General features: G+C 49.2%; 1 protein-coding gene across 1 annotated transcript; it reads right to left on the reverse strand.

The window, feature by feature from the left end:
* Window positions 1-1454: 1454 nt before the first annotated feature.
* LOC101913141 (alpha-2-macroglobulin-like protein 1) lies at window positions 1455-25611 on the reverse strand. Its single transcript, XM_027782472.2, has 34 exons — window positions 25553-25611; window positions 24603-24786; window positions 23514-23673; window positions 22937-22989; window positions 20867-20887; window positions 20195-20354; window positions 19655-19739; window positions 18235-18346; window positions 17086-17200; window positions 16559-16668; window positions 15895-16062; window positions 14653-14758; window positions 14169-14314; window positions 13730-13879; window positions 13340-13492; window positions 12277-12361; window positions 11355-11469; window positions 10432-10657; window positions 10190-10316; window positions 9485-9606; window positions 8946-9000; window positions 8283-8366; window positions 7071-7247; window positions 6855-6936; window positions 5908-6064; window positions 5593-5667; window positions 5044-5206; window positions 3844-4058; window positions 3490-3705; window positions 3253-3377; window positions 2849-2939; window positions 2038-2106; window positions 1624-1726; window positions 1455-1495 (listed from the first exon to the last, which is right to left on the reverse strand). Exons 1-34 carry the CDS (start codon window positions 25609-25611, stop codon window positions 1455-1457), a joined length of 4110 nt encoding a protein of 1369 aa, XP_027638273.2.
* Between the last annotated feature and the right edge of the window lie 281 nt (window positions 25612-25892).

Raw genomic sequence — 25892 nt, forward strand, 5'->3', positions numbered from 1 at the left:
CTGGTACCATCACACAAGCTGGAGCTGAAGGCAAGGGAGGGCTGGGATATGTTCAACAGTTCTTTCGGCCAACAGTTACATTTAGAGACCTTTATCAAGAGCAATGGTAAGGCTGTACTGGTGAGGGGACGTGAGGGGCTGGAGTCTCAATGCGCTGCATTACTATCTGGACATGGCTTCAAAGAAGAGCTGATGGCACAGGAGCTTGCAGGAAGGGCACAGGAGGTACAGCTGTCACAGCATGTCCAGTTGCATCTTGTCCTCCAAAGCTGCCTGAATCATACTGCAGGAAGTATTAGGAGTAATCATGGAAAGCATGAGGAGAGAGCAATAGAGGAGCTAGAATATACATTAGCAATGGCAGAAATGGTATCTTCATGGGCTAAGCCTATAGCTCAACAACTGGCACAGTGGCAGCAAGGTCAGGAGTCATGCTTACTTTAATTCGTCTTCCTCGGTGTGTACCAGATATGTTACACCCACCCACACCATCCCGACCCAGGCCCTCACAGTGCAGGCACAATTGCTGGACTGTTGTGATCCCTCAGTCCATCTGTTGGGGTGCAGGACCACATGCGGTCAACTTTAATGTGGGCTGTGTCCCAGCTGGGGACATCCTTCCATTCAGTGCCCAACCTGAAATATTGGGCAAAGGCAGAAGCCATGGTGTGACAGTTCCTCTCCTTTCCTTTATCACATATTTGGGAGCTCCTCTACCCCTTTCTGAGGAACGATGTGTGATTGTGGGAACAGAAGGTAAGACAAACAAGGAGGACATGACCCAGCCCATCTACGGCTATCATCAGACCATGGAAGGTGCCTTGTCTTGGCTAGTAGTGGGGGTGGCTCTCCAGGCAGGTGCCTAGGCAGTACTCTTTCTGTGGGATGGTCTCAGGATGCATCATGTACCATGTCAAGATTGTGTTTTATCCTTCCAGAAGGGACTTCTCCACACCTGTCACAGCTTCAGGCTACCACTAACAAGCCATACCCCTTCTGGCAGCTGGGTATGTCACCCCACAAGACAAAATGTTATAACTTTCCGGTTTCAACTTGATCCTTCAGCTCCCTGAATCCCCTTCTTACCCTGCAATGAATATAGGGGGAGGGTGGAGGGAATGGAGCCACGGCTGTGCCTGAGGGCCCTTGTTAGCTGCTATAGCTCTGCATTCTCACTCCACACTATGCTCAGCCCTTCCTTTCTCACTCTGATTTTGAAAGACGCTGTCTCTATGTCTGCCTTCCACCAGAGCCTTCCAGCTGCCTCCCTGGCTGCAAAAAAAGCCCCCATCCTAGCTCCACACACGTAACCACAGGCAACTAGCTGTATACATGCTCCCCACTGATTACCGTTCTCCTTCCTGTCTTTGATTGCTTCCATTCCCTCTCTCCCACCCAAGACCCATAATCTCCTGGTGCTACTGTTTGTGTCACACAGGGGCTTGCTGCCTACCTCAGCTACAGACAGCACTGTAGTCAGCCAGGGCTCGCTCCTCTGCAAAAAGAAATGAGGAAGCTGATTACACACACATGCATGCACACAGGGTGCACGACGACTTTTCCAAGCCAGAAAACTCGGAACCCAGCTCCCAACCCCAGAGTAGGAGGGAATCTGCAACCCACCTGGCTGGTAGTAATCGTAGACTTTGATGCTGGCTGGTTTCAGGTTCTTCATCTGAATTACTTGTTCCAGTTGCAGAATGAAAGTCTGAGATTCATCACTGAGCTTGGGGGGGTGGAAAGAAATTAGCAAGGAGGGGAAGAAAGAAGTCATCGCATCTTCATCTTCCCTAGCTTGAATGTTTTCCTGCACTAAATCTCTAATCCACTAGAGGTTCTGGATTTTAGAAATGGAGTATGTGTGAGGAATAGCAAATGCTGACCAATGACAATGGAATTGGGCAAACTTTCTCTTCTCACAGTTTTTCTGCCAGTGCTCTTTTCCCCATGCCAATCCCAGGCTTGGGCTTCTCACACCATTTCTTGTCCTCTGGCCTCTTGCTCTCACTGTGCCAAACCACGTTTGTTCTCACTTACCTTCTCCAGATAAATGTAGACCACATCAGCTTTCACTTCTATTTTCTTAATGATGGTTCTGCGCTCCAGCTGGGATAGGAAACAATAACACAAGGAAATCTGTGAGCACTTTCCTTAGGGCTTCCCGACCTGAGGGACCCACTGTTGTTTTGAAGGGATGGTGTGGAGCTGGTCTGTGTGTGGAACTGTGTCTTTCTCACGCATAAGAGTTTTAGTGGTTATATCTTTGGTAGTCCCTCCTGGACGTGCCTTGTGAGCATCTCTGGGATGCTGTCTCTGTCATTTAGAGGAATCTCCCACTAGAGACAAAAGACCTTGTGGATAGCACATAGGACTGATGTGGTGTTGTTCAGCAAACAGGTGCAGGCACCAGTAAAGATTCTTGCTACCTCATCTCACTGACTGCTAGACTGCTCTGAAAGACCTGCTGGAGGGTGTACAAACAATTCATCTTTTAGTTTTATGGCTCCATTGGAAAAAAATAACCTTTTTGGCTAGAACTAGAGTCTGAGAAACCTCGCCTTGAAATTTCTGGCAAAAAAATCCTGGTGTTTGGCACATGCAGCAGCACATTTTGTTCCTGGCTGAAGACAGATTAGCATCAGCAGGAGAAACTGAACCACCTCTGATCTCCTGTAGCCAACCCTTGTGAGGCCTGCATGGAAATGAAGAGGTTTTGGTTCAATTACAACAGAAAAGGGCCCCTGCTAATTTAGTTGCCTCATGGCCTGAAATGAACAGCACCCAGCAGGAACAAGCAGGTGGGACCTATTCACTGCAGCCGCTTATTTTTTTATTCCGAAGTCCTTACCAACATCCTGGACCTGGGAGCCAGGACAAATCCAGACAGCAGGGAGACCTCCAGGATCACCATGTTGGAAGTGACTCTGCTCCCAATGTAGCTGGAGAAGAAACAGTCGAAGGATCTGACTCTGTGGGAATAGTGCCCTCCCAGCTCCCATTCCCTCCACCACCATACCCTGTGTGCAGGACCCTGAGCCAGGTAGCCCAGCTGGGACTGGAGACATGGCAGCCGCTGCTCCCTTTCACAGGAGGTAGCCAGCACCTTCCTTTCCCACCCCTTTCACCCAAAATTCACCCTCTGTCCTGTCCGCCCCAAGCGCCGGGCTCCTCCATTGCAGCCCTGAGGCTTTCCCAGCTGCTGATCCAAGCACAGTGGGTCTTGCTGGAGAAGAAAACAACCCTTGGGGTCACCTGGCAAGGACACGGACGGTGAGGACGCGCGCGTTGGCCTGGCTGCAGTTGGTCAGCTCCGTGTTGACACGCAGAGTGAAGGTGACAGCAGCCCACGGGGGAGGCTCGTGGTACCTCAGCACTGTCTGCAGGGCAAGGGCCAGGAGGTGAGAAGACAGACCAGGCACGATCTCACACAGCGAGATGAGGCAGCGTTCTCTACCTCTCCTCTCTCCCACGCTCATCCCAGCACTTCACCTGAGCCAAGACACAGCCGCTGCCGTGGACTTGCACTAGGAACTGCCCTGGGACCTCTGTCAGTGCTGCCTGCTGCACCAGCAGCCCCTTCTGGCGGTTGACTTGGAAAGTTTTCCCGAAGCCCCTCTGGGACTTCACCCTCACAAGTGCCTGGCCTGATGCACTGAACGTCCTTGCTGCATATTTTGCTAAGGCTTGCAAGGCAACAACCGTGTCCTGGAGAGGGAGACACAGTCACACTTCTGAAAGCATCAGCTCTAGTGAAGCTGACTTGGAGCAGGAAGACCTCAAGAGGACTCGCCCTGCCAACCTCGGGTGCAAAAGAATATCAGTCCACAGGGAGTTACTTGTTACCTGGGTGGAGGCAAAGCCCCCATAGGCGTTTTGCTGCCGGGTCAGCCATGCCACAATACCAGCTGCAGTTGCCATGTCACTTGCATGTACCCGTGGCTTGGAGAGGTATGCCAGGAGCACGTAGGCTGTCAACTCTATGTCCACTGCCTGAGAACCAGGCCAGAAGCCCATGGAAGCTGGAGAGCTTGGCTTAGGGGTCCAGTGGATTTGTCCTCCTGCAGAAAGAAAAGGAGCATGCAGGCTATCTGAAGAGGACATTGGGGGTTCACAGTAAATAAAGCCCAGTGTGCTTTCAGGGCTCCTTCAGCTCATTCCCTGCTCAGGCCAGGATTGCTTTCTTCAGTGTATGCCCCAGGACTTTATCTGGTCTTCACTCACAGATTCCTACCTCCTCTCTCAAAAGGATCTTGAAATCCTCCAGGCTGAGGAAACTCTTTCTGGTAAGTCACTGTCATGGTTTAACCCTAGCTGGTAACTAAGTACCACGGAGATGCTCTCTCTCTCCCGCCTCACACAGAGGGATGGGGAGGAGAATCAGAAAGGAATGTAAAACTCAAGGATCAAGATAAGAACAATTTACTAATTGAAATAAAATAAGACCAAAAGAACAATAGTAATGATAACAATAACAGTTATAATGAAAAGGAGGAAGAATGGGAGAGGAATGCAATCCAAAGGGAAGGGAGACAAGGAAACCAGTGATGCACAATGCAATTGCTCACCACCCGCTGACCGATGCCCAGCCAGCCTCTGCACAATGATCAGCAGCCCCAGCCACCGCCCCCTCCCTTTATATACCGAGCATGATGTCCCACGGTATGGAATACCCCTTTGGCCAGTTCGGGTCAGGTGTCCTGGCCATGTCCCCTCCCGGTTTCCTGTGCCCCTCCAGCCCTCCTGCCAGCAAGGCCTGAGAAACCAAAAAGTCCCCGGCCGCACTGTTCCCACACCAAATCCAAAACACAGCGCTGCCCTAGCTACCAAAAAGAAAATTAACTCTATCCCAGGCAAAACCAGGACAGTCACCCTCACAGCTTGTGAAATAACTTATTATATTTTCAGTCACACAGTGCAGTTACTGCACAGATACAAGGAATATGTACAAATACGTAAGTCATCTTTAACCACGCTAACTGGGCATACATTACTCCAGATCCCAGCAGGTGAATGGGAACCATTACCCCAACCAGCAGTCAGCACCTGATTTGATGGCCTGTTCCTCCAGCTTGTACAGCAGCTCCTGGGTTATCTTATAGTCCCCAGCCAGGGCGAAGGCATAGGCCAGCACGGCTTCTGTGTAGGTGTTGGTGATGTTGTGAACTGCTTGCTGCAGGCAGCGAAGCGTAGTCTGCATCAGCTTGCCCTGCGATGGGAGAAGAGACCCATGCCAAACCCTGAGAGGGGCAAAACAGGGGGCAGGGAAGCTCATTCCAGGGAGCTGGACTATGTCTTCCTGATGCAGCTCCAGAGAAGCCCATAAATCACACACTCTCTTGAGAAAACAGGCAGTGCAGCCCCGGTGCGCACTGAGTGCCATATTCACCAAACACTACCGCATCATGCCGGTTTTACAGCACTGTCTCTTTTGAGGAATGACTTCACAGGCTGGCCAAACATTGGGTCCCTCCCAGCAGCTCCCTACCTGTTCCTGGCCTGGAGAATGCCAGAATTACAAACTGATGTATCCCCATAGCAGTGACCAGGCGTGGAAGCATACAGGAGAGCAGGAGGGAGTGGGAGCATGCTCACCTTCAGTGGCTGACCCAGCTCCAGCAGTGCTGCAGCAACGTATGCCCCCAGGGAGATCTCATCATCCACGCTGCCCTGTGAAGGAATGCACCTTTCACCCTCTAAGTGGTATCTGGATGGTGCAGGCAGTGACTCCCCAGAAGGAAAAGCATTACTTTCCCCATGCTCCCCACTCCATACCCTGCTCTCTTTAAGGCTGCTTGCATGGTTGCAGGAGTGGCTTTCCAGGATCCTCTGGGATCCCACAATCTTTTGCTGTCACAACATCTGTCCAGCCATTCCCCAGCTGTGCTACCTGGCTTGGTCCTCATTTACCTTTAGGGAGGAGTGAAAGATGCTCCCTTTGGTGGCAAAGCAGCCACTGGGCAGCTGGTTTTGCTCTAGCCAGCGTAGGGCATCCTGGACATTCTTGTCATCTACGTAGATGTATTTTCTAGCTTGGCCAAAACTCTTGACTACAAAAGCTGTCAGCCTAGGAAGAGGATGAGTTGTGAGGAAAATAGAAGCACAAAAAAGGCAAAAGAAGGTCAAAGTCCTCCTGGTGCTTGTCCCTAAAGTTTATGCTGACATAGTGGGGTCCAAAAAAAGTGTCATTTTCATACAGAAAAGGAAGCTAAAAGTGGAAAAGGTCCACAGGACCCAAGTGGCTCCTCTCCCTCAGGCCTGGCTCCACAAAGGCACTATTCATGTACTACTGCTTTACTCAGTAGTTTCACAGGTTAAAAACCTCTTACCCTCTCTACTTTTACCCATTGGACTTCACCTCCCCCAAATACCTAGAGACAATCTCGAACTACCCATTTTCTTCCTCCCTTCCTTTCCCCATTTCTCCCAGCCCAGACACCACTGGGTCAAGCTGGACCAATGCAGCTTTCTCCCAAGGAAGGGCCTCCCTGGGGAGACTGTTTTTTTATTGCTCTTCCCTGATCCACCTCCAGTCAGTATGTACTCCTCTTGGCTGCTGGGACACACCAGCAGTAGCTGGTGTTGTCTGTGGGGCGACAGCAGGGCTATAGAGACAAAAAGGGATCTCCTGCCCCCCGGGAGCACATCTTTGATGTTCCACTTTCCCAGAAAATCTGCTCCCCTGCCTCACTGTTTTTTCAAGTGCCTCAAGTCCCTCAATCTGTCCTCCTGCCAAAGAGACCCTGAGGTCTCCATCCAAAAGAAGGAAGACACCTGCTATCAGCTTTCCCAGGCACATTAGCTACTCTGGCCCAGACAGGAAAAAATCAAGAGCCAGGGGTATTTGCAGTGCTTACCAGGTGTTCCCTTCTCCATCCCGCTGCCCAAAGACACTGTAGGACCCATCTCGGTGCCTATAAAGAAGCTGCATCTGGTACCCTGGGGAGGTGGGAACAGTAATTCATACAACACAGTAACACAAAGGGTGCAACATCAACTGAGTGACCAGAAGGGCAAGAGCTATTGGTAGGTAGGACACAGGGGAAGGCAGAGGAGCAAGGTGTTGTACTTGCCATTGCGCAGGAACCCTGTCGCCCTCTCCTTGATCTCAGGGGACAGCTGCTTTGTCTTCTCCAGGTACTGCAGCACATAGACAATGGGGGCAAACAGCACCATGTTCTGCTCCCCACAGCCGTGGGGCACCGGCACCAGACGGTCCAGGTTCTGCAGTGCCGTCCCCATGAGGTCACCTACACAAGGGTGTAAGAAAGGGAGCGTGATCTCAGGTGCTTCTCAGCCAGGCAGTGTTTTCTCAGCACAAGAGAAAAACACTGGAGAGAGGAGGAAAGAGGAGTAAACAAGAGTGCAATGTGGACAGTGGTGGCTTTTGTCTCTTCTCAGTCTGGCATGATGATGCAGGCTGACCACACTATGGAGTCCCTGAGGAACTTTCCTTATCAGCTTTTGCAGTCTGAAGGACTCCAACCACAACAAGTACTATTTGTAAAAGGCTATGAGCAGAGCTGCAGTTGCTCAGTGTTGTGTCATACAGACAGACAAATATAAAACCACTTAGGGAAAGGTTGAGATGTTTCTGCTCTTTAGGCCTGTTCTACCTGACCATATGTCAGGCATCAAAATGTCAGTAAGCCAGCAGAGGTGCTAGTCAGACGGTGTGAAGGTGTCTGTATGTCCTCCAGCCAGAAAAGCCTTGTATTTGGTTTCCTCCTTTGGGGCTCTGTCGCATGATATCCATGGCTGCTTACGCCAGGCCTGGCTTCATACCAGTTCTGGCATGGGGACAAATGAGCCGAGTGTGAAGAAGTGTACTGAATGGTAAGTATGTCTGGTCCTAGTAGCCTCTCCAAAGTGTTCTTTTGCAACTTAGTAATGCTGAGAAGGATTTCTTCTCTCCAGGAGCTTCTGTTGTTGAAGTGAAACTTAAGAGGGAGTCAAGAGTGTTATGAGTTTTCCTGATTGTGTATACAAAGAAATAGCCAAGGTCCCAAAGTCCCAGTAAAAATAAGGGGCCACAGTCTCTGCTCCAACATCCTAGCTAGAAAAATAAGGATTATTTTCCTCTGCAGAATTTTTTCCACATGAAAGCCTAAGTGCTAATCCAAAAATCTGAAAGCCTGGTGTTGGCAAACCTTGCAGAGAATAGAAACACAGCATCTGCTCTTTTGAGCGGTTTCACGTCAAACAGATCCCCTGACACCATCACCAAGTTAAGCCTCACTCATCTGTATACAGCAGGTAGCAAGCCCACAGCAGAAATCACTTACCTGAGACAGAAATGGAAGCCCTGGCAGATCCCTTCACTACATTGTCAGGTAGGCGAAGGGACACAGCTTCTTCAGCAATGTTTCCTGATAATGACAGGATAAAGGTGTAGCATGAAAAATCAGGCCAAATGCACCTAACCAGAGGGACAAGTTAGCACAGGTAAATGGAACGCTGCCTACATCCTGCTCTCACAGACTGCTCACCACAGTCCGTCCCAGTCATCACACCAAGCTCCATTGCCTGGAAACTTTCCAGATGGTAAGACATGAGAGCTGCTGGCCAGGCTGAGGGCTCACCAAGCTTCACAACTCAATTTGTTACACTTCACAAGAGTCACCATTGGTCATCGCTCGGGAGGGGGACATCCTGGAGAGTGCTGGAGCAGCCCTCACTGGTGACTACCAAGCCCCAAGAACACCTGAGAGCTGCCATGTGGGAAGGAGACTACAGAGTAGGATTTTGCCACCTACACTTAGTGGCAAATTCATTAGGACAGCACATGTGGAAGTAATATTTCTTGCTCTTTCCTGTCTAATAGGAAACGAAATTTCCTACGTGAAAAATCACTGGAAAACATGCTTTCATCAGACCTCCCACAGTTTAGTTCTACTCTCAGGTCCAGTTATTTCAGGTTGCAGAACCCGTTCAGGCTGTCCACATACCTCCTCTCGGGCACAAAAGGGAGATGTAAGACTTCTCCACCAACACACCTTCTGGCTGCCAGGGCAGGAACATGAACATGGGACAGGAGAGACAAGAATATACACAAAATTCCCAAACAGCAGCAAAATTTCAGAGCAAGTTCAGGTCTGACTTCAGTGGTTAGTCCCCAGGGCTGTCAGGGACTCCATCCTCATTACCTTTGGCAGTCTTCACTGAAGCTGCCTGCTTCACTGCTCAAAAGAGCAAGAGCAAGCCTGAGGAACAGGGCTTTCTGGTCAGTAGGTATGTACCAAAGCTCATGTGCAATGGGTGATGGAGCAGGGAAAGGTACAGGGAGAAACATAGACATGGTGTATGAATGCAGCTCAAGAAAGAGTACCACAAGAAGGGAATAGGCTGAGCTAGGTCCTGGGGGAACAAAGCAAACTGAGCCACAGCATTGGTATGCTAATACTGGCCCGAAAATGAGGAGAGAAAACCATTTAGCCCCAGGAGCAAGGATACTTGGGGAGAGAAGCGAGCCTGCTCTCGTACTGACCCGGACCAACAATTGTTTGACCACTGTATGCCTCCGCCTCACAGTAGATGGCAAGGTTTTCCTGCTCCCACACCGTGATGTAGTGTCCAGTACCTCTATCCTCACTGTGATATTCACAGTCCCTAGGAATAAATTGAATAGAGCTTGGTTTGTATACCTGTGGCCAAATGGAGTCAACTTGCTTTAACTGACAGTGATATGAGATGCTTCAGGTGGCTGGTCTTCATAACCTCACTGGTTTGGCCGGTAAAGATGAGCCAGCCAGTACTGATGGCTTCTTCAGATACTCTAAGCATGAGGGAACTAGGTAATGCCTCACCAACCATGACTTCATTGCACTACATACGACTGTAATAGAGTAAGTTCCAGCAGCCCTTCGGACCACGGTGTACCCTTCCCATTGCATATGAAGCACAGCAGCAGCCATACAAGGTTCCCACACACGCATCCATGCAGCCCTTTCCACCCCAGCTGGTCCCACAGCCCTTTCAAGAGTTTTCCACGCCACCCATTCAGTTTCTGCCCTCCCTGATGACCCTAAGAAGAGAGAAAGAAAGCAGACACGATGGATCGCATGCTTGAACCACTAAGAACAGACTCCGAGATCCATAAGAGGCAAAGCTCTGCCAGCTTCCCTGGACATCCTATTCCCTCTTGTTTCAGTTTTAGGGTTCCCCATCACTGCTTTCATTTTTGCTGCCATACCTAGCTGGACCACTGTCACATTCCACGTGAAAGTCTTGGACTCCTCTACACAAAGACAATCCCTGTCCCTGCAGGTCCGGCATGGCTCCACCTGGAAGTCTGGGGATTTAGCCAGGGCCACATGGATCTGAGGGTATGACACATGCAGGCAAATGGTGACATGGGTTGGCACAACATATTCTAAAATGAGAGGGTATGGTAGGTCTGTCCCATACAGCGCTACCTGTGGCACAGGCACACACCTGTACACACTGCTGCAGGTAGTTGAAGACAGTAGCTTTCAGCAGGAAGGTCTCTCCTCGGATGACAGAATAAGGCAGTGTCACATCCACAAAGAAGGGCTGCACTGTTCGGAGGCTCGTGGCTGGAGCAAGGCCAAATCCCCTCCCAGCCAAGCAGAACGTCTTGACTTTCCATTCTGCAGCAGCAGCAGGCACTGTGACCAAGACGCTCCTGCTGCCGTTGGAGCTAAGAGGAAGAGAGCATTTGCATGAAGAAATTTATCCAAGTCTGCTCCAATCGGGAGGGCTCATGGCTCTGGGTGAGGGATGTTACACAGGTCCTCATGCTCAGATTAACTTCTGCTACGTTACCAATGACTTCTGCTCCAGTGGCTCACAGCAAGGCAGCTTTCAGCAATTTGCTCCTTAAAGCCATAAACCATGCTTAAATGCCATCAGTAATGGCTTTATACCCTTCTCCTGAGCAAGACACTGCTCAAGCATTCCAGTTCTGTACATTCAATCAAGAGCATGATGTCAGTCAACAAACAGCATGATGTTCTGGAAAGCAGCAGCATTGTAGCCTCCCGAGTGCTGATTCATCAGACTTAATCTAAGCACTGTGGCAACAAGGGCTACAAATTTGGTGCGTCCACCAAATTGAGAAGTTAGGAGAGTGTACCCCAACGTGTGAAAAGAGGGTACTTGGTGGTATGGTCTTGAAGGGTATCGTTTTTCTCTAAACCTGTGTAGACCAGTTCTGAACCTCAAGGTCTGCTAGTTTTTCAGATTGACGCACTACAAATTCAGGGAAAAGCCAGAAAATTCACATGCAGACCTCTCTTTACACCTATGGCTGGACTTCTGGAGAAATGCAAGTCAGCCAAGACTTAATAACAAAGGAATCATCTTTCTGTCCATTTGTAAAGTCTGGCATCGCTTACCCAACAGAGAACAGATTCCAGATCCAAGTTTCAGGGAAATAGTGGTGAAGTCTTCCATGGGTGGTAAATTGGGTTTGTTCCTTAGTGATTCTTTGGTCTTCTGTAGGAGGCCCCCCTGAAAGAAAGAATGAGTCCCACCAGAGTAGGAGAGGTGAACCCTGCCAATGACAGACAGCCTAGCACCGGTGCAGGAGGCAAAGCACCCAGCAAGAGAGACACGGGAAGAGTCTAGCAGAGGAAAACACAAGGAAGTGGGCTGATTTGGTAGGAGAGGGAAAACAGGAAGGGAAAAAAGTGGTAAGAGGAGAACCAGCTTGCAGTGAGCTGGTTGCAAGTTTTCCAAGATTTGATTAGACAAAGCACCTTGCTGACCTGACCCAGAGTTGGTGTTAAAGAGACTAGGGACCCTCAAAGAGCCATTTTAACCAACACTTCCATAATTCTGTGAATAACAATCCTTTTTGCTTGTCTGCAGAAAATTCACAGCCCTCTGCAAGTGATGGTTTAAATATCAGCAGGCATCTGTGCCAGCTCGGTGTGATCATCTAGTGCAAACCGAGACACAGAGGAAGGCAGCCACTGTCCTTGCAGCCACAGGTGGGGGACAGAACCCGGGTCTCAGCACAGCTTGTGGGGTGGTCAACTAGGAAAAATCCTGGCCCACACTTGGGTTTGTCTGTGCCAGGAAAGGGAACGCCATCTTTTAATGTCAGTGAACATCCAGGTAGTGACAGTCTTCAGAGCCCTTTTCATAGGGACTGGGTCATTCCTGCCAAGGCTGGTGGACCGGGCAGCTAGGCTGTGGCAGCAGCACCTGTTACTCCTCAGAGAGCCAATATCCACCACCAGCAAACCCCAGAGATCAGCGGGCTCTTCCATCTGAGTGACCTCATGCCCCCAGTAGGCAGGAGGTGCAGCTCACCTACGGTTGGCTTCCTATCCGCCCGATGAAAGCATTGAGATGACTTCTTGATTACAAGGTTTGAGAAGATTTTCAGCCCCATGTTCTGTTAGGAAAAAAGGAAGTCAGAGAAGGCAGAAAAGCATCTGCGAGTGGGGAAGAGTGGCCACTGCTCCCCAAAATCACTCTGACAGGACCAGGACAGCCTGGTGCCTGGGCAGCCCAGAGCAGCAGTGGCCCAAGCAGACACAGTGGCACAGCATGGCACAGCCTCCCCAGTCCCTTCTCTCTCAGGAGGTCACTAATCCACCTTCTGGGGGACACTGGGGTGTCTTTCTTCTCTCAGCACATTACCAGTGGCTCGGACAGAAGAGAGGTGCCAGTGTCCTGCCCTGTCCTCTCAAGCACACTGGAAGGAATAGCTGGATGTAGCCTGCCCTCTGAAGCCATACAGAGGTGTGATGGGGGGCGCAGACCCCTGTCAGCCCACGAGGCTGTGACATGGGCCTGTCCACAAACAAAAGAGACTTGTTCCCCTGTGCTGTGAAAGACCATCCTAGGAGGTCTCTACTGCTAAATAAAAGAGGACAGGGTCTGATCCCTGAGTCCAAGGCCAAATGGCACTGCCTGTCTTGTGTCAAGGCTGCTTAAAGCTAGTTCTTTCTAGAGGAGATCTGCCTTAAAGACACCAAGAGGTCTTCCTGAGAACAGCCGAAAACAGTACCAGAGGGCAGGCTAACAACTAAGCCATGTCAACGGTCTGTGTTCTAATGCTTGGGGATCCCTCCCTGTCTCTCTCTTCTCTAATACTGTAGACAAGCAGTACACAGGCCAGGACCTCATTCCCAAGCCCCGAAGGCTGGGTTTTGCTGGTCCAGGACCTCCTCGTCTTGCTTTATGTGTCTGTTTTGGGGAATACAGGTGTTCATACTCGTAGTGGAATTGTACATCTCTTGAGACAGCGCAACGAGGTCAGGACAGGCAGCTGGGGCTCTCTGGAGAACGCAAGGGCCTTCTCAGAGTGCTTGGGGTGACAGATTTATCAGATGCTCTTAATTTCAACATCTCTGGGAAAAGTGATTACCCAGAAGAGGTTAAAGATGTCAGGCTGAAAGGAGTGCTGTGGCTTCCCTCGTAGCAGAGATGACGTGGACTGCGGCTGAACACAGTGATCTGAATGCTCTTCTACTTGGGCAGGGTATCCATGTCGGTAGGCAGCAGGGAACAAATCATAGACCTAGGGAAACTCAGAGGCAGGGAAGAATTGGGCAAGGAGCAGATACCTCCAGATGGTTCCCCCCACCCTCCCCTAGCATACATATCTGTTCCCGTCCATCTCCATAGGCAGCCCCTGCTTTCTCCTCCACACAAAGACCTCCCCATCCATTAGCCTCCAGCTCCTCTTGTCATGGCCCCTGCCCCCCCCAGCTCATCCATCACTCCTAGGTTTTTGCCTGGTTGCACAGAAACTCACCGTTTGGCTTGTCAGCTCGCTCTCTGGTCTCATGAAGAACATGTTTCCATCCACCGCCTGTACTGCACACAGGGAGCCAGGGGCTGCCTGCAGCTGGAGCTGCACTGTTGACCCTGGGTGGGCTTCTTTAGCTGGGAATCCTACCTTGACCTTGAGCAACAGGAAAGGAAATATGAAAAAGAGAGAAAAAAGGGTGAAGACGCTGGCAGACAGGCGGCACAGACAGAAAGAGAGAGACCAGCTGGAGTCTTCCCTGCTCAGCCACTGCTATGAACAGAAATCACTGCTGAAGCTTCCCTGGTCCCTGGGCACTGTGCTGCAGACACCCCCTTCCTCTCTTCTTCCTGGTTCTCTCTTTGAAGGATCTGAGGGTGTCCTTCCTTCAGGCCTGCTAACTCCTGTTTGTCAGCTCTCCCCCAACCGCAGGACTGGGTCTCACCTGGTTTACAAAGCACAAGGCAACATCAAAATGGATGCTGTCAGCCGTTATCCCTCCACTGGGGAAGATGGCATACACCACTAAGGAAGGTGATGGGGTGAAGTCAGCAGTGAAAGTCAAAGGGATGGAGAAGGAGCCCTGCAACTCTGAGGAAGGAAAGGCAGAGTGTTTTCTTCACAGCAGCACCAAGATCTTCTGCCCTCCTTCTTGTTTCTGCTTCGTAATCCCACAGTGTCAAATTATTTCCTGCTGCTGGTCTGTCTGCCCTCTCCCTCCATTCTCTGACCCCATGTGCTCCATCTTCCCACAGGTCCTCCCAGTCTCTCTTCCCATCGTTTCCTTCATTCTGTCTTCTTGGCCTCCTACAGCTGACAATTTCTTCCTCAGCCTCCCCGTATCCTATTCACTGACTGCCCAGGACCTATAGATTCAGGGAATTTGGAAGAAACTCTGGCAACTCTCACTGTCCGACCCAGAAACCCACGGGGCACAATTGTTTCCCATTGTCCAACTGCTGCAGACTTACTGTTCAGCTTCCCAACCTGGACATTCCTCTGGCCCCTGACAACAATTCCAGCCTTCCCAGTGACCTGTGGGAGAAGGGACAGGGGATAAGCAGACTGCTGTTTGCCACCAGAGTGTAGCCACACTCACCCATGTGCATCTTGCTCTACTAAGCCTCAGACATAAACTGTGGGTCCAATCCAACCCCACACCTCAGGTCCAACGGATTTGCAGACATCACAGTGCGGGAGGAGGAGCTTTCACATGTGAGATTCTGGTCTGGTCCGTCCAGTTAGGACAATGGATGGGTAGTAGGTTGACTGGAGATAAGTGAGAGACAGTTAAGGTATTTCCCCTCTAGTAGGCAGGTCTCCAGACTAGACCAAAATCTGTTTCCACTGGGCAGCTGTTTTATAACCAGAGTGAAAAAGTGATCCCCCATCCAGTTTTAAGAGTCTGACAGCAGACTCTGGACAAGACACTTCCCGCTGCAGCCTTGGCAGAGATTAAGGGGGTGATGGGCTGCAAAGGCAGAAGGTTCCTCCCATCCATGGAGGTGACTGGGTGACCAGAGCCCAAATACCAAGATCCCACTGGGGCCAGGCTGAGGTCTACTGGGTGTAGTGTTTACCCAGTTCTCAAAGAACAAGTTTTTTTCCATCAGCTCTCCATGAATGATCTAACCCTCAACATTTCCCTGGGGTCTGGTCCCATCAGTGCAGCCTTTCTCCCCGGGTTCTTTACTACCTTTACTCACATAATACGCAAAACTTATACGGTTGGTGCTTTCTCTCAGGTCATCCCGACTGAGCATGAAGGTCACCTGGATGTCCTGCTTCATCCCACAAGGCAGTGTTTCTTCTGGTGGGTGTATGTCCAGGAAGCTTTTGGTTGTGGCATGGAAGGGCTGCAGGTGATGGTAAGCGTTTGTGTAACTGAAGTCAGTTTTTCGAGGTGTGTGTGTGAGATCCTCCAGCGTGAACCTTCCCTGAGAAAGGACCAGAGACACACAGAAATCAAGAGTTTCATGCTTCAGTGCTTTGTGAGGATGTCATCAGCTTGGTTTGGGAAAGACTGTTGCTTGGTGCCTTCCTGCTGGCTCTGCACAGGCAGAGCAGGGGGGGGGGGGGGGGGGGGGGTCGGTGGGGCTGCAGGGCAGGGGCAGGGAGCGCTGGCAGAGCTCAAGGATTCTCACGTTCTTGTACGCAGAGGTGGGATTTACCTCCAAAGAGACTGATGAGCTGTTCCAGGCAGTAGTGTCCAGGCTGAAGGATGCTATTCCACTGCTGTCTGTGATGTAAGTTTTGATAAACCGATGCCTCATGAACTTTATCACAAGATAAACTTTTCTGTTTTTCATACCATTTCCATAGTGATCCTGAAGCTTAATCTGGTGACAACAGGGTGAGGCAGAAAAGCCAAAGTCAGATATTTCTTCCAGTGTCATACCCAAAACCTTCCTCCCTCTGGCAAACATAGTCTCCTGTGTCGGTGGCCTTAACTTCACTCTGTCCCCAAGAAGACAGGAGACCTATGAAACTCCCTCATCTCTAAAGCTAAGCTGAGAGTGAATAAAACCTGTCTGCCTCAAAAGGTGTGTGTGGCTAGACCATGAGGAGCTCATCTCCTAGCCAACAGCTAAGGCTTCCTCGCATCCCAGCATCTCTGGTAAGACATCACTCATCACTCTCAGCAGAAGCTGGAGATGTAAAAACATCAGGGAATCTGTAATGCAAAAACTGGAGCCACACTGTCAAGTAATGTAACACACTGAAGGTAAAGTACTCTGTCTAAGGAACAGAAAATGGTTTGGGTCAGCACAATTTACTAGACACTAAATTCTTTGGCAAATGATGGGGAGGGAAGAAGCAAGGGCTAAAAATCACCTTCCCCTTGTAGGGTACTCCAGGGATGTAATATGCATTTGGTGTCTCAAACGCTGCCCTTGCAGCTGTCCTGGAGATGAGGATTTGGCTGGAGGTGTTGATCTGCACCCCTGTTGGAATGCAAAGCACAAGGGAAGCAGGGTCATGTCAGAGGTGACCAGCACACCCTGTTTAATCTCACTTTGTCACTCCCAGCCCTTCTAAGCAGAGTATCTCAAACTTCCTTCTCGACAACAGCACCCTTCAAGGTTTGGAGGCTGTTCCTGTGGCAGCTCCTGCTTTAGTTAAGATATGTCCAAGCTTCTTTGTGGCCTCATGGAAGATGTTCCCAGCCCCACCTCATCAGCCTGCTGCTGTAGAGTAGCTTTCTGTGGGCACAGCGAGTTCTTCAGGCAGGATTGCTCTCTGTGTCCTGTGATGGTCCCAGCACCAGGTGGAGGAGAGGGGGAAGTGTGTCCACGCTGACCCTCACACCCCCAGAATGGTCCCTCTTGCCCTTGCACCTTCCCTGCTGTGCCCCTGGGTACCTGTGCCCATCTCCAGGAGAGAGGCTTCTGCATAGAGCTGGCTGTCCTCCTCGCTGGGAGCCAGGTTGAAGACTGACGTGCTTACAGAAGGGGTGAAGCACCCCTTGCTCGCTGTCTGCAATAGGAAGTGGTAGGTATTATTCAGAGCTGGGGAGAAGGGAAGGAGTAAGAAGTACAAGGTATTAGTCATCTGTCATAACTGCTGACTGCAACAAATCATAATGCAGGCTCATATATAGACGGATATGGTTCACATTTTAACTCCTGTATTTTCTATTTTATATGCATGAATATGTGTAATTCATATTGCAGAAATGTAAAATAAAACAGGCATCACAGTTTTATCAAAGCTACAATGCTGGCATCTTTCCAGCTTTAGTAGAAAACTGAAGACTGCACTAACTGGATCACAGAGCAAATATGTGAGTATTTTAATACATGTAGCTAGAAGAACTGCAGAATCAAATGAAAATTCAAAGCAACAAATCATTTCCAGAACTGGAAGATTATAACTACCATCACAATTCATAACGACAAATCATAAAGTATGAAAAGTTTTCAACCATATGCATACAAGGGAGGAGCCCAGCTATAAAATACTTTGTTAGGAATGGAAAGATGTCATAAGGAAAATATAAAAATATGCAATATATAAATGCACAACAAGAGAAAATAAAGTATAAAAGCCACTGTGTGATTTGGCTATGAAATTAACCATGTCTCCACCGTACTTCAATGTCCTTGTGCAGTTCAGGCATAGATTCACCTTAACATGGTGATTTTGCACCTGAGAAATCTCTATTAATTGTTGTTTCTTACACTGCAACAATTTCTGGCAAGGTATAGTTCTTTACAGAAAAGAGCAGAACTCTAAATCTTTCTGTAAAATTTCTCTTTTCTTATATATATCTTTTTTTCTTAACAAGCTAAGCAACAAAGAAGAACTTCTGAGGGTAAAGGCTTCTCAGTTGGTCTGGGCAACAATAATTGCATTAATTGAACAAAAGCCATTACTTATTAGTCTAATATACATTATAGAGGTTGGCAAACATTCCCTTCATAGCAGTTCATCCTGTTGACTCAGCCCTCGATACTTAGTCCTGTGTGGTGCTCCTTCACTACCCATGTATCTTCCAGGATTTTACTCACCAGGCCACTGTATTCCCTACAGACATCCTTGCTGGTGTTTCGGGGATGCCTCCTTGCCTTCTGGCACAAAGTCACCCGCATGGTCCCTTGCACTGCTTTCCCATAGCTGTACCTGCAGGGAACGCACCAGGGGAGCTGCCAAGCAGAGGCACTGTGCGTCTCGCTGAGCACACTGCTCCACACAGGTGGCCTTCCTGATAGAGTCTTAATGCAGCTGATAAGCAGGCAAGCATAAATGAAAACACAGCACATCATGTACTTGAGGAGTGCAACAGCACAGTCCTGCATCCAAGAAAGCTCAGACAGGAAAGGACCCACACTCGGAGGCTCTCCCACTTCGGGGAGCCCACTGCCCCAGAACTGCAGGCACACCTGAGCTGATGTGTCCACGCAGCATGGAGCAGCACCCAGTGGAGATACTAGCTCAGGTGTAAAAGCAGCAGAAATCTGTGTTGCGGACAGCAAGTGCATGGTATAGCAGGAATAGAGCTACAGAGTGACCTCAGACTTGCCTCACTATGGGCTTATCTCATGATCCAGATTCTTGTCTCCACCATCAGACCTGCTCTGCTGTTTTTTGCAAGGTACAGCGAAGTGTGCCCTTGTCAGGGCAGAGAGTTCACCTGCCTGCCCCACTGCCTTTCCCTGCTTTGACTCCTCTCTGGCTTTCCCTTTGGAGCAATGATCCTCACAGTATCAGTAACAGGAAGACATCCATGGCCCAACCTGAGGATGCAGAGTGCTATATTGTTTTCTACTAGAGAATCATATGGTCTAATTTTAAATGTCCCAATTAATGAGAAATTATGTCAGACCAGCAGCAGAGACACCAAAAGTCTCCAGACAATCGAGCCCCAAATATAAATGAGCTCACCCCCTTTATTTGTCTACAAAGTGCTTTCCAGACCATTCTCCTCCCTCCTTTGGCTTATACTGTCTGAGGTCATGTCTTCCTTCACACCCTCATCTGCTCAGTTTTGCTAATGACTACATAAAATTAGAGAAACCCACCTGCTGCTTCTAAGAAGGTAGTAAGTTCAGCAGCATGTAAGCGAGAAGGAACAAAATAACCTTCTAAAGAAATACCAGTTCCTGCTCCTTTACCTCAGCAGGTCAGTCCCATACCAGATAGCTGCTTTTCCCCCCGTAAGGTCTTTCAAGGCTGGACACACACAGCTTCCAGAGCAGGATATCATATCATTTGCCTGGGACCAGTCTCCCTATAGCTGCATGGTCTCTCCCAAGTGCGGCTCGTACCTCTGCCCCACAGAAGAAACCATCAGTTTGACTCTTGCACTATTTGGGATTCTTCAGAAGGAACAACTGTGTTTGGCCCTTCTTGATGGATTCAAGAGATACATATGGAAGGAAAGACACAGTTTTGATGAGCTCTTTCCTTTCCACTGAACATCTTCCTTACCTGCCACACACACGCAGCGGGAAAGTTTTATCTGAAGCATAAATCCGAGCTGGTCCCTCGAAGAAAACATCAAACTTTTTCAACACTGGAACAAAACCCGCAGAGTTACTCCATGAAAGGCAACAGCCGACTTAGACATGGGAGCACTAAAACGAAGAGTGTGTTCATCTAATGCTGGAGTTCCATGAAGGAACATATTCATGAGTAAAAGCAAGGACTAATTAAAAATAGGGAAGCCAAAGAAATAACCCCCTTTTTTCCCCCCAACACATGAACAGTCCCGCAGAGGTCTTCAGTTTATTCTTACTCTGTGCCAGCTTAGTTTTTAGCAGACACCTTCTCCAGGAATCTCCAGCACAATCTCCCTGGTGTCCATTTCTGATATTGCCTACTCTATAGAATTACATTTAATCCTGGGTTTCAGACAGTAAATCTCAGTTTACAATTTTTGGGTATATATTGTTCTATTATATATTGTTCTACAGACAGAAACAAGCTATGTTTTCCATCCCATTCTTTGTTCTCCATACTCCATCTTACCGTGTTCCTCCACCTTAAAGGTACTGGACACTTTTGGGTTCACCACACTGATGGTGTAAGTCCCCAGGGAGATTTTGGCAGCTAACTGGAAGGAGAGATCTGCAATGCCCTGTTTTGGTTTCACATCCAGCCACTGGCCAATGCGGTTTTGGTTTGGGTCCTGCAGTCCAAGGGAAGGAAAGAAGAGGCAGTCGTCAGCAATACCTGCTATTCTCTACCCAGAGCCCACTGGATTCAAAGCTGTTTCAGAGATGTCAGAGGCTTTCCCAGGTTCCTGCTGTTTTTTCCCCAGATGGTGCTGAAGTGGCCTGAGTGCTGGAACACCAACAGAGGCGAACCCAACCCACCCAGGGTTACTTTACTCTGTACTGCCACTGAAAAAGAAGGTATGAAAGGTCCTGACATTTAGACTCTCCAGTCTGACATAAAGATGAACTGTAATTAGAGTTCAGCTAAAGGCTGGCTAGTGTTCCTGAATGTAGAAATGGCTGGAAGCTGAACCACTTGGATCATCAATGCTCGTTAACAAGAAGCGTGTGGAGAGAGTATGTGTGTGCATGTGTATACACAGACCCTAAGAAAAGTAACTTGACTCAGTAAGACAGCAGCCTAGGCATTTATCCATACTGAAGTACCTTTCCTCATAACACCTGAGGTGTCTGAAACACCCACCTGGACTTCCACCATGGAGTACTGCAAAGCAAACAGACAGCAATGTCAGAAACTGGCATGACATAGCCACTCGCATACAGACTTATCTCACCCACCTAGCCCGTGTGCTGTGACAACACTGCCAGCCCCAAACATTACAATACAAGGAGCCTGATCCTACCAAAACAAGGAGAATGTCTTTGAAACAATAAGGAAAAGATGTAACATAAAAATCTGTGCTATTCTTCAAATTTGCCTTTTGATCCCTGAATTTTTAAGATGCACTTTGATAGATACTCTGCAACTGTGAAAGCTAGAATTTCTCATAAAAAAAAAAAGGAGGAAAGTAGAAAGACTTACAAATACCATCATCCCAAGTTCTAAAATATTAAAAGGTATCACTTTTGTAATATAAATCCCAAGAATTAGCAAAACTGCATCACTTAAAGGAAGAATACACCCCACATTTTCCTGTAAAATCCCTGCCCTAGGAGGTAAGGCTCGGAGACGTGAATTACTGCTGACTGCAGCTGACAGTAACAAGGAGGGACAAAAAATGACATGCTTCAGCCCTTCCAGGCCTATTAATTCTCCGTTTGTTCTTATATCACTGCAGCTATCAGCAAGGAGGCAGTAGTGGTGAAGGATGTGACTTGGGAGCACAAGGCAGGAGCAGGGGCTTGGGAGAGTAACTGGTCTGTAAACAGAAGGCCACATGTAATTCACATTATTCATCATCCTAAGCCTCCACGCAAGTTATCATAGGCAGCTCTGTTTACACTGAAACAAAATAAAGCATGCAGGTTTACTATTTTTATAACTTGAATCTAATGTCAATGCTAAACCAAAACAAGTTCGTGAATGGCACCTGTGTTATCTCTAACCCATCTAATTTATAAACAATATACTATAACTTTAATGCTGCAATGCACTCAAGCCTCATAATAGCTTTGGTTAAACATGACCTCTTTGGAATTTTCATCACAGCATTTTTCACAGTTATAATGCTAATTTACTTACACACACATAGATGCCAAAGATTTACGGTCAGATATCTTCATGAACCAATTGTAGGCATGGAAGCAAATTTATTGTTTATTATCTAACTCATATAAAAGACTTCTCTGTTGGGAGGAGAAAAGAGCGTGTGATCCTAGGCCATCACCAATAGCCCAAAAAAGAGGCAATTAAGTCAGCACAATGAAGCCAGAAGGATCTCTCCCTTTATTTCAGTCTAAAGGGATTTGATCCAACTCACATGTGCCCTGCAGTATTTATCTGTCATGGCATAAATTCCTGTTGGCTCTCCTTAAATTGCTTGAGGGCAGAAGAATGTGAAATGGCTATAGTTGCTGGCTGCAGGTATAATTGCTTGCCACAGAAAGATGCTAGCCTTGCAATTTCCTGGCTAGCATATATGCAAGTCTCTGGCAGCTTCTCACTCCCTTGACATGGGGAGAATGAGTTACTGCCAGCAGCAAGTCAGTGTAATTTTTTTATACACTTTTCTCTCTTTCTCTTTTTTTATGATCACTTCGTGCATGTCCTTTCCCATATCAATTCATTTTTCTTAAAATTTTGCAGATGTGTCACAGCTGGCTTCAGACCCTACTGCCACCCTTAGGTGCAACACACTCTACAAAGCACGGAGCTTTCCAGAGCTGTGGGAGGGGAGCTTCAAGTCTGGCCGAGTCTGCACACAACTTGTCCGGTAATTGTGCCTGAGGCCAGCAGCCCACAGATGTCCCCAGAAGCCCTGCGTGGTTTTTTGGCAGGGGGCATAGGTGCACACAGCTCCTGGGCTGCCCTGTGCTAACTCAGCTCGCAGGGAACACTGGCACACTCCCCAGATACCATCAGCAGTGCCAACCCTCCCACCATCCAGCAGCCATCCTGTGAGAGTGACAGCATCGCCACCGGCAAACGGGAGCTGCTGTTCCAGTTTAGTTTAGCAGAGGTTTGCTGTTGGCCGCCCTGGGTGCTGCAGATATTGGGAATGTCTCAGCTTCCATGGCGTGAGGCTGGCAGAGGAGGCAGAACTGATGGAGGGAGCCTGGAGACTTCCTCACCTCCACCTAAGAAGAGCTTTACCTTGCTGTTAACGGGAGCAAAATCTTCAGTCAACGTCACAATACGGAATTTCACTGAAGGGAGAAAATGGAGAAGAGCGTATTATAGAGACGGAGCGCTTTCGGGAACGGACTTGCCCTGCACTTGTTGCAGCCTGAAATCACAGCTCCCCACACAGCCCTACCGGCAGCCCCACACCTGCCCTACAGCCCCCCCTTACTCACCACCTCTTCCCCCCAAACGTGTGGCAGTAACACAGCACCCAGACTCACAATAGGGTCTCTCCCATGGGCTACACCCGGAGTTAACCTTGTGTTTCCTTGTCTGCAGTGTGGGCAGACCAGTCCTACCCCTGGAGGAGAAGACCATGGGCCAGCTCTGCTCTTGGAGTGTGTGAGACTGACCCTTCCAATCCCTTCCCGCCCTGAAAACATAGTTCATGGATGTATCACCCCAGAAGGCAGCAGGCAGCTTCCTCCTCTGTCCCCATGGAGGCCACATGGCACAAAGCAACCGGCATGCCACTCACAGGGAATTGGGAACAAAGTCCAGGAGGTCATGGCAGGGGAACTGTTGGGGTGCTCCATGCAGTGCTCACCTGTCTGTCCTGGGTTATAGATGGGTTTATCCATCTGGATGAAGGTGCCTGTGCCAGCCCTGCGGATCAGGACTTGCTTCTCTTCGTTTGCACTGTAGTGGCCGTTGGAGATATGCAAGCGGACAGTGCCCACCTCCTGGCTGCCTGGAGGTTGGGGTACCTAGGACACAAAAGAAGAGCCACCAGGTCAACAGGCAATAGGAGAGGACAAGATGGCATCAGAGCGGTGCTGCTCTCCTCGCTCCTGCTGCACTGAGAGGCCAGCCTCTTGTCTTACTCTGAAGGCCAGCACAGGGTGTCCCCTTAGTAGCTGAGGGCTGTGTCTATGGAAGCACAGGGGACAATGCCTTTGCACTTGGGACAAGCCTTGGACAAGAGGAGAAGGGAGCCTGTTTGGACACAGAAATTGTGTCTGCCCCTTCACAGAGCCACTGTAGAGCCTGCATGGAGTGAGGGGGAAAAGACTTAACCCAAGGAAATAAAAAGTCCATAATGACCAGAAAACTTCCCTGGAGTGTGTGGGACATGGAGGCACTCTTATTCATTAGTGCAAAGCAAGAAAATAAGGTTCATGAGTCTGGCAGGTCAGAAAGACTTGTGCTGAGCTTGTGTGTACACCCTCCCATGTTTTCCTAGTCCTCCAGCACATTTTCCAGCCCTTAAAGAGAAGCTTCGAGGGAAGCAGACAGCATGGGAGGCTGCAATGAAACATCAGGCTCTTCCTGCATCATGATTCACAGACAACACCCTGTGACACTGCACCCTTCTCAGAAGAGAGAATGAGACTTAGAAGCCATTTGGGTGCTTCTAAGCACCTCCAACCTACTCAGTGCTTTGGTGTCTGGCCAGGCAGCCTTCCCTCACCGTGCCACCAGAGTGGATTGTGAGGCACCCAGCAGGAACACTATCGTGCAGACAGACAAAGGCAGCGATCAAAGACACCATGCTCCCACTAAACGCTCCCCCTGACTTTGCACCCACTCCTTCCCATGCCCTCTCTATCATTCTCTGTTTCTCTGGTGAGAGGACTCATGAGCCAAAAGAGCATGCTGAGAGCTGCCAGTTAGAGCCGCCAAGCCTGATCCTGACCTGAAATTTGGAGCACTCGAAGATCCGGTTGTTCCTGACGACTTTGCGATAGAGGCTGAGGTTGCCGGATGGATGCACAAGAGTTAAGGCAACATGACTAGGCTTCTCCACCCCACGGAGGTCCAAGCACACCCTCTGGGAAGAGGGGTAAGTCAGTGCAGCTGGAACAACGATCAGGTACCTCCTGTAGTGGGGAAACAAGACATCACATCCTTAGAATAGTCTCACCCACTCTTGGCACTAATACTCTATTATGGTCTGAAGAAGCACGAGAGTTTACCACCTCTCTGGGTGCTGGAGTGAGAGGGACAGATGAACAATGACAAATTAACAATGATGGTGTGAACCTCTCACAGGGGTGATGGGAAGTATATAGTTAATTTCAGATAAATACAAGAGAAATGCTTTCAGGTGACCTTAGGTCACATAGGCGTGTACATGGTTTTGGACGATGCTACAGTAGTGCAGAGAAACATATACAACATATCGCTGCCTCTGCAAAGGGAACCATTCTTCAGTGTTCATGGAAAACACAACAGTCCAGCCCCTCACAGAAAAGAATCCACCCATCTTGCTTTGAGATGACTCCTATACTACCTTGGCAGCAGACTGGTTCCTGCTCAATCGTCCCCAGCCCTGCAGCCCTCTTCTTTCACTCTTCACTTTATCCTACATCTTTCCCTTCAGCCTGCCTCACACTGCAGTCCCTCACTATTATTATTCCTACCACCAGTCCTCATCTAGTTCTTCTATTGCAGCAATATCCATGAGAGAGGTTCCCACCTTCAGGAAGATCCTCTGTTCATAACAAGGCTTGTGACATGTTGCACACCCCCTCATGTCTATCCCTTCCAGGGATGACTTGCAGTGTCCCACTCTCTCTCCCTGCTATCCTGGCCCCACCCTCAGCATCACAACTATCCATCACCAGATTGTTAAATGGCACTTACGGTTGTGCCACTATCCCCAGGGTGTAGAGCAGGCAGCTCAGGAGGAAGGGAGTCCACATTTTCATGGGAGGCCTTCAGAGAGGTGGTTTCCTCTGGAGGGCTGGTCAGGAGAGGAGGTAGGGCGCAGCTTCTCTCCTTCCAAGGTCTCCAGGCCACAAGCTGTTGTTGCCGTTTCTCCCAGGAAGCAGAGAAGAAGCCCCGAAGTTTCTTTCCTTCTGCTTCATTCCTGTGTTTATAGTGCTGCAGGCACAGGGTTGTACCATTCAGGATGTTCCCCAGCCAATCGAAGTCTTTTTGGACTCTAGCCTCTCCGCTCTCCTACTCCCGTGTGGATGGACCA

Source organism: Falco peregrinus, chromosome 6 (assembly GCF_023634155.1).
Source record: "Falco peregrinus isolate bFalPer1 chromosome 6, bFalPer1.pri, whole genome shotgun sequence".
NCBI lineage: Eukaryota > Metazoa > Chordata > Aves > Falconiformes > Falconidae > Falco > Falco peregrinus.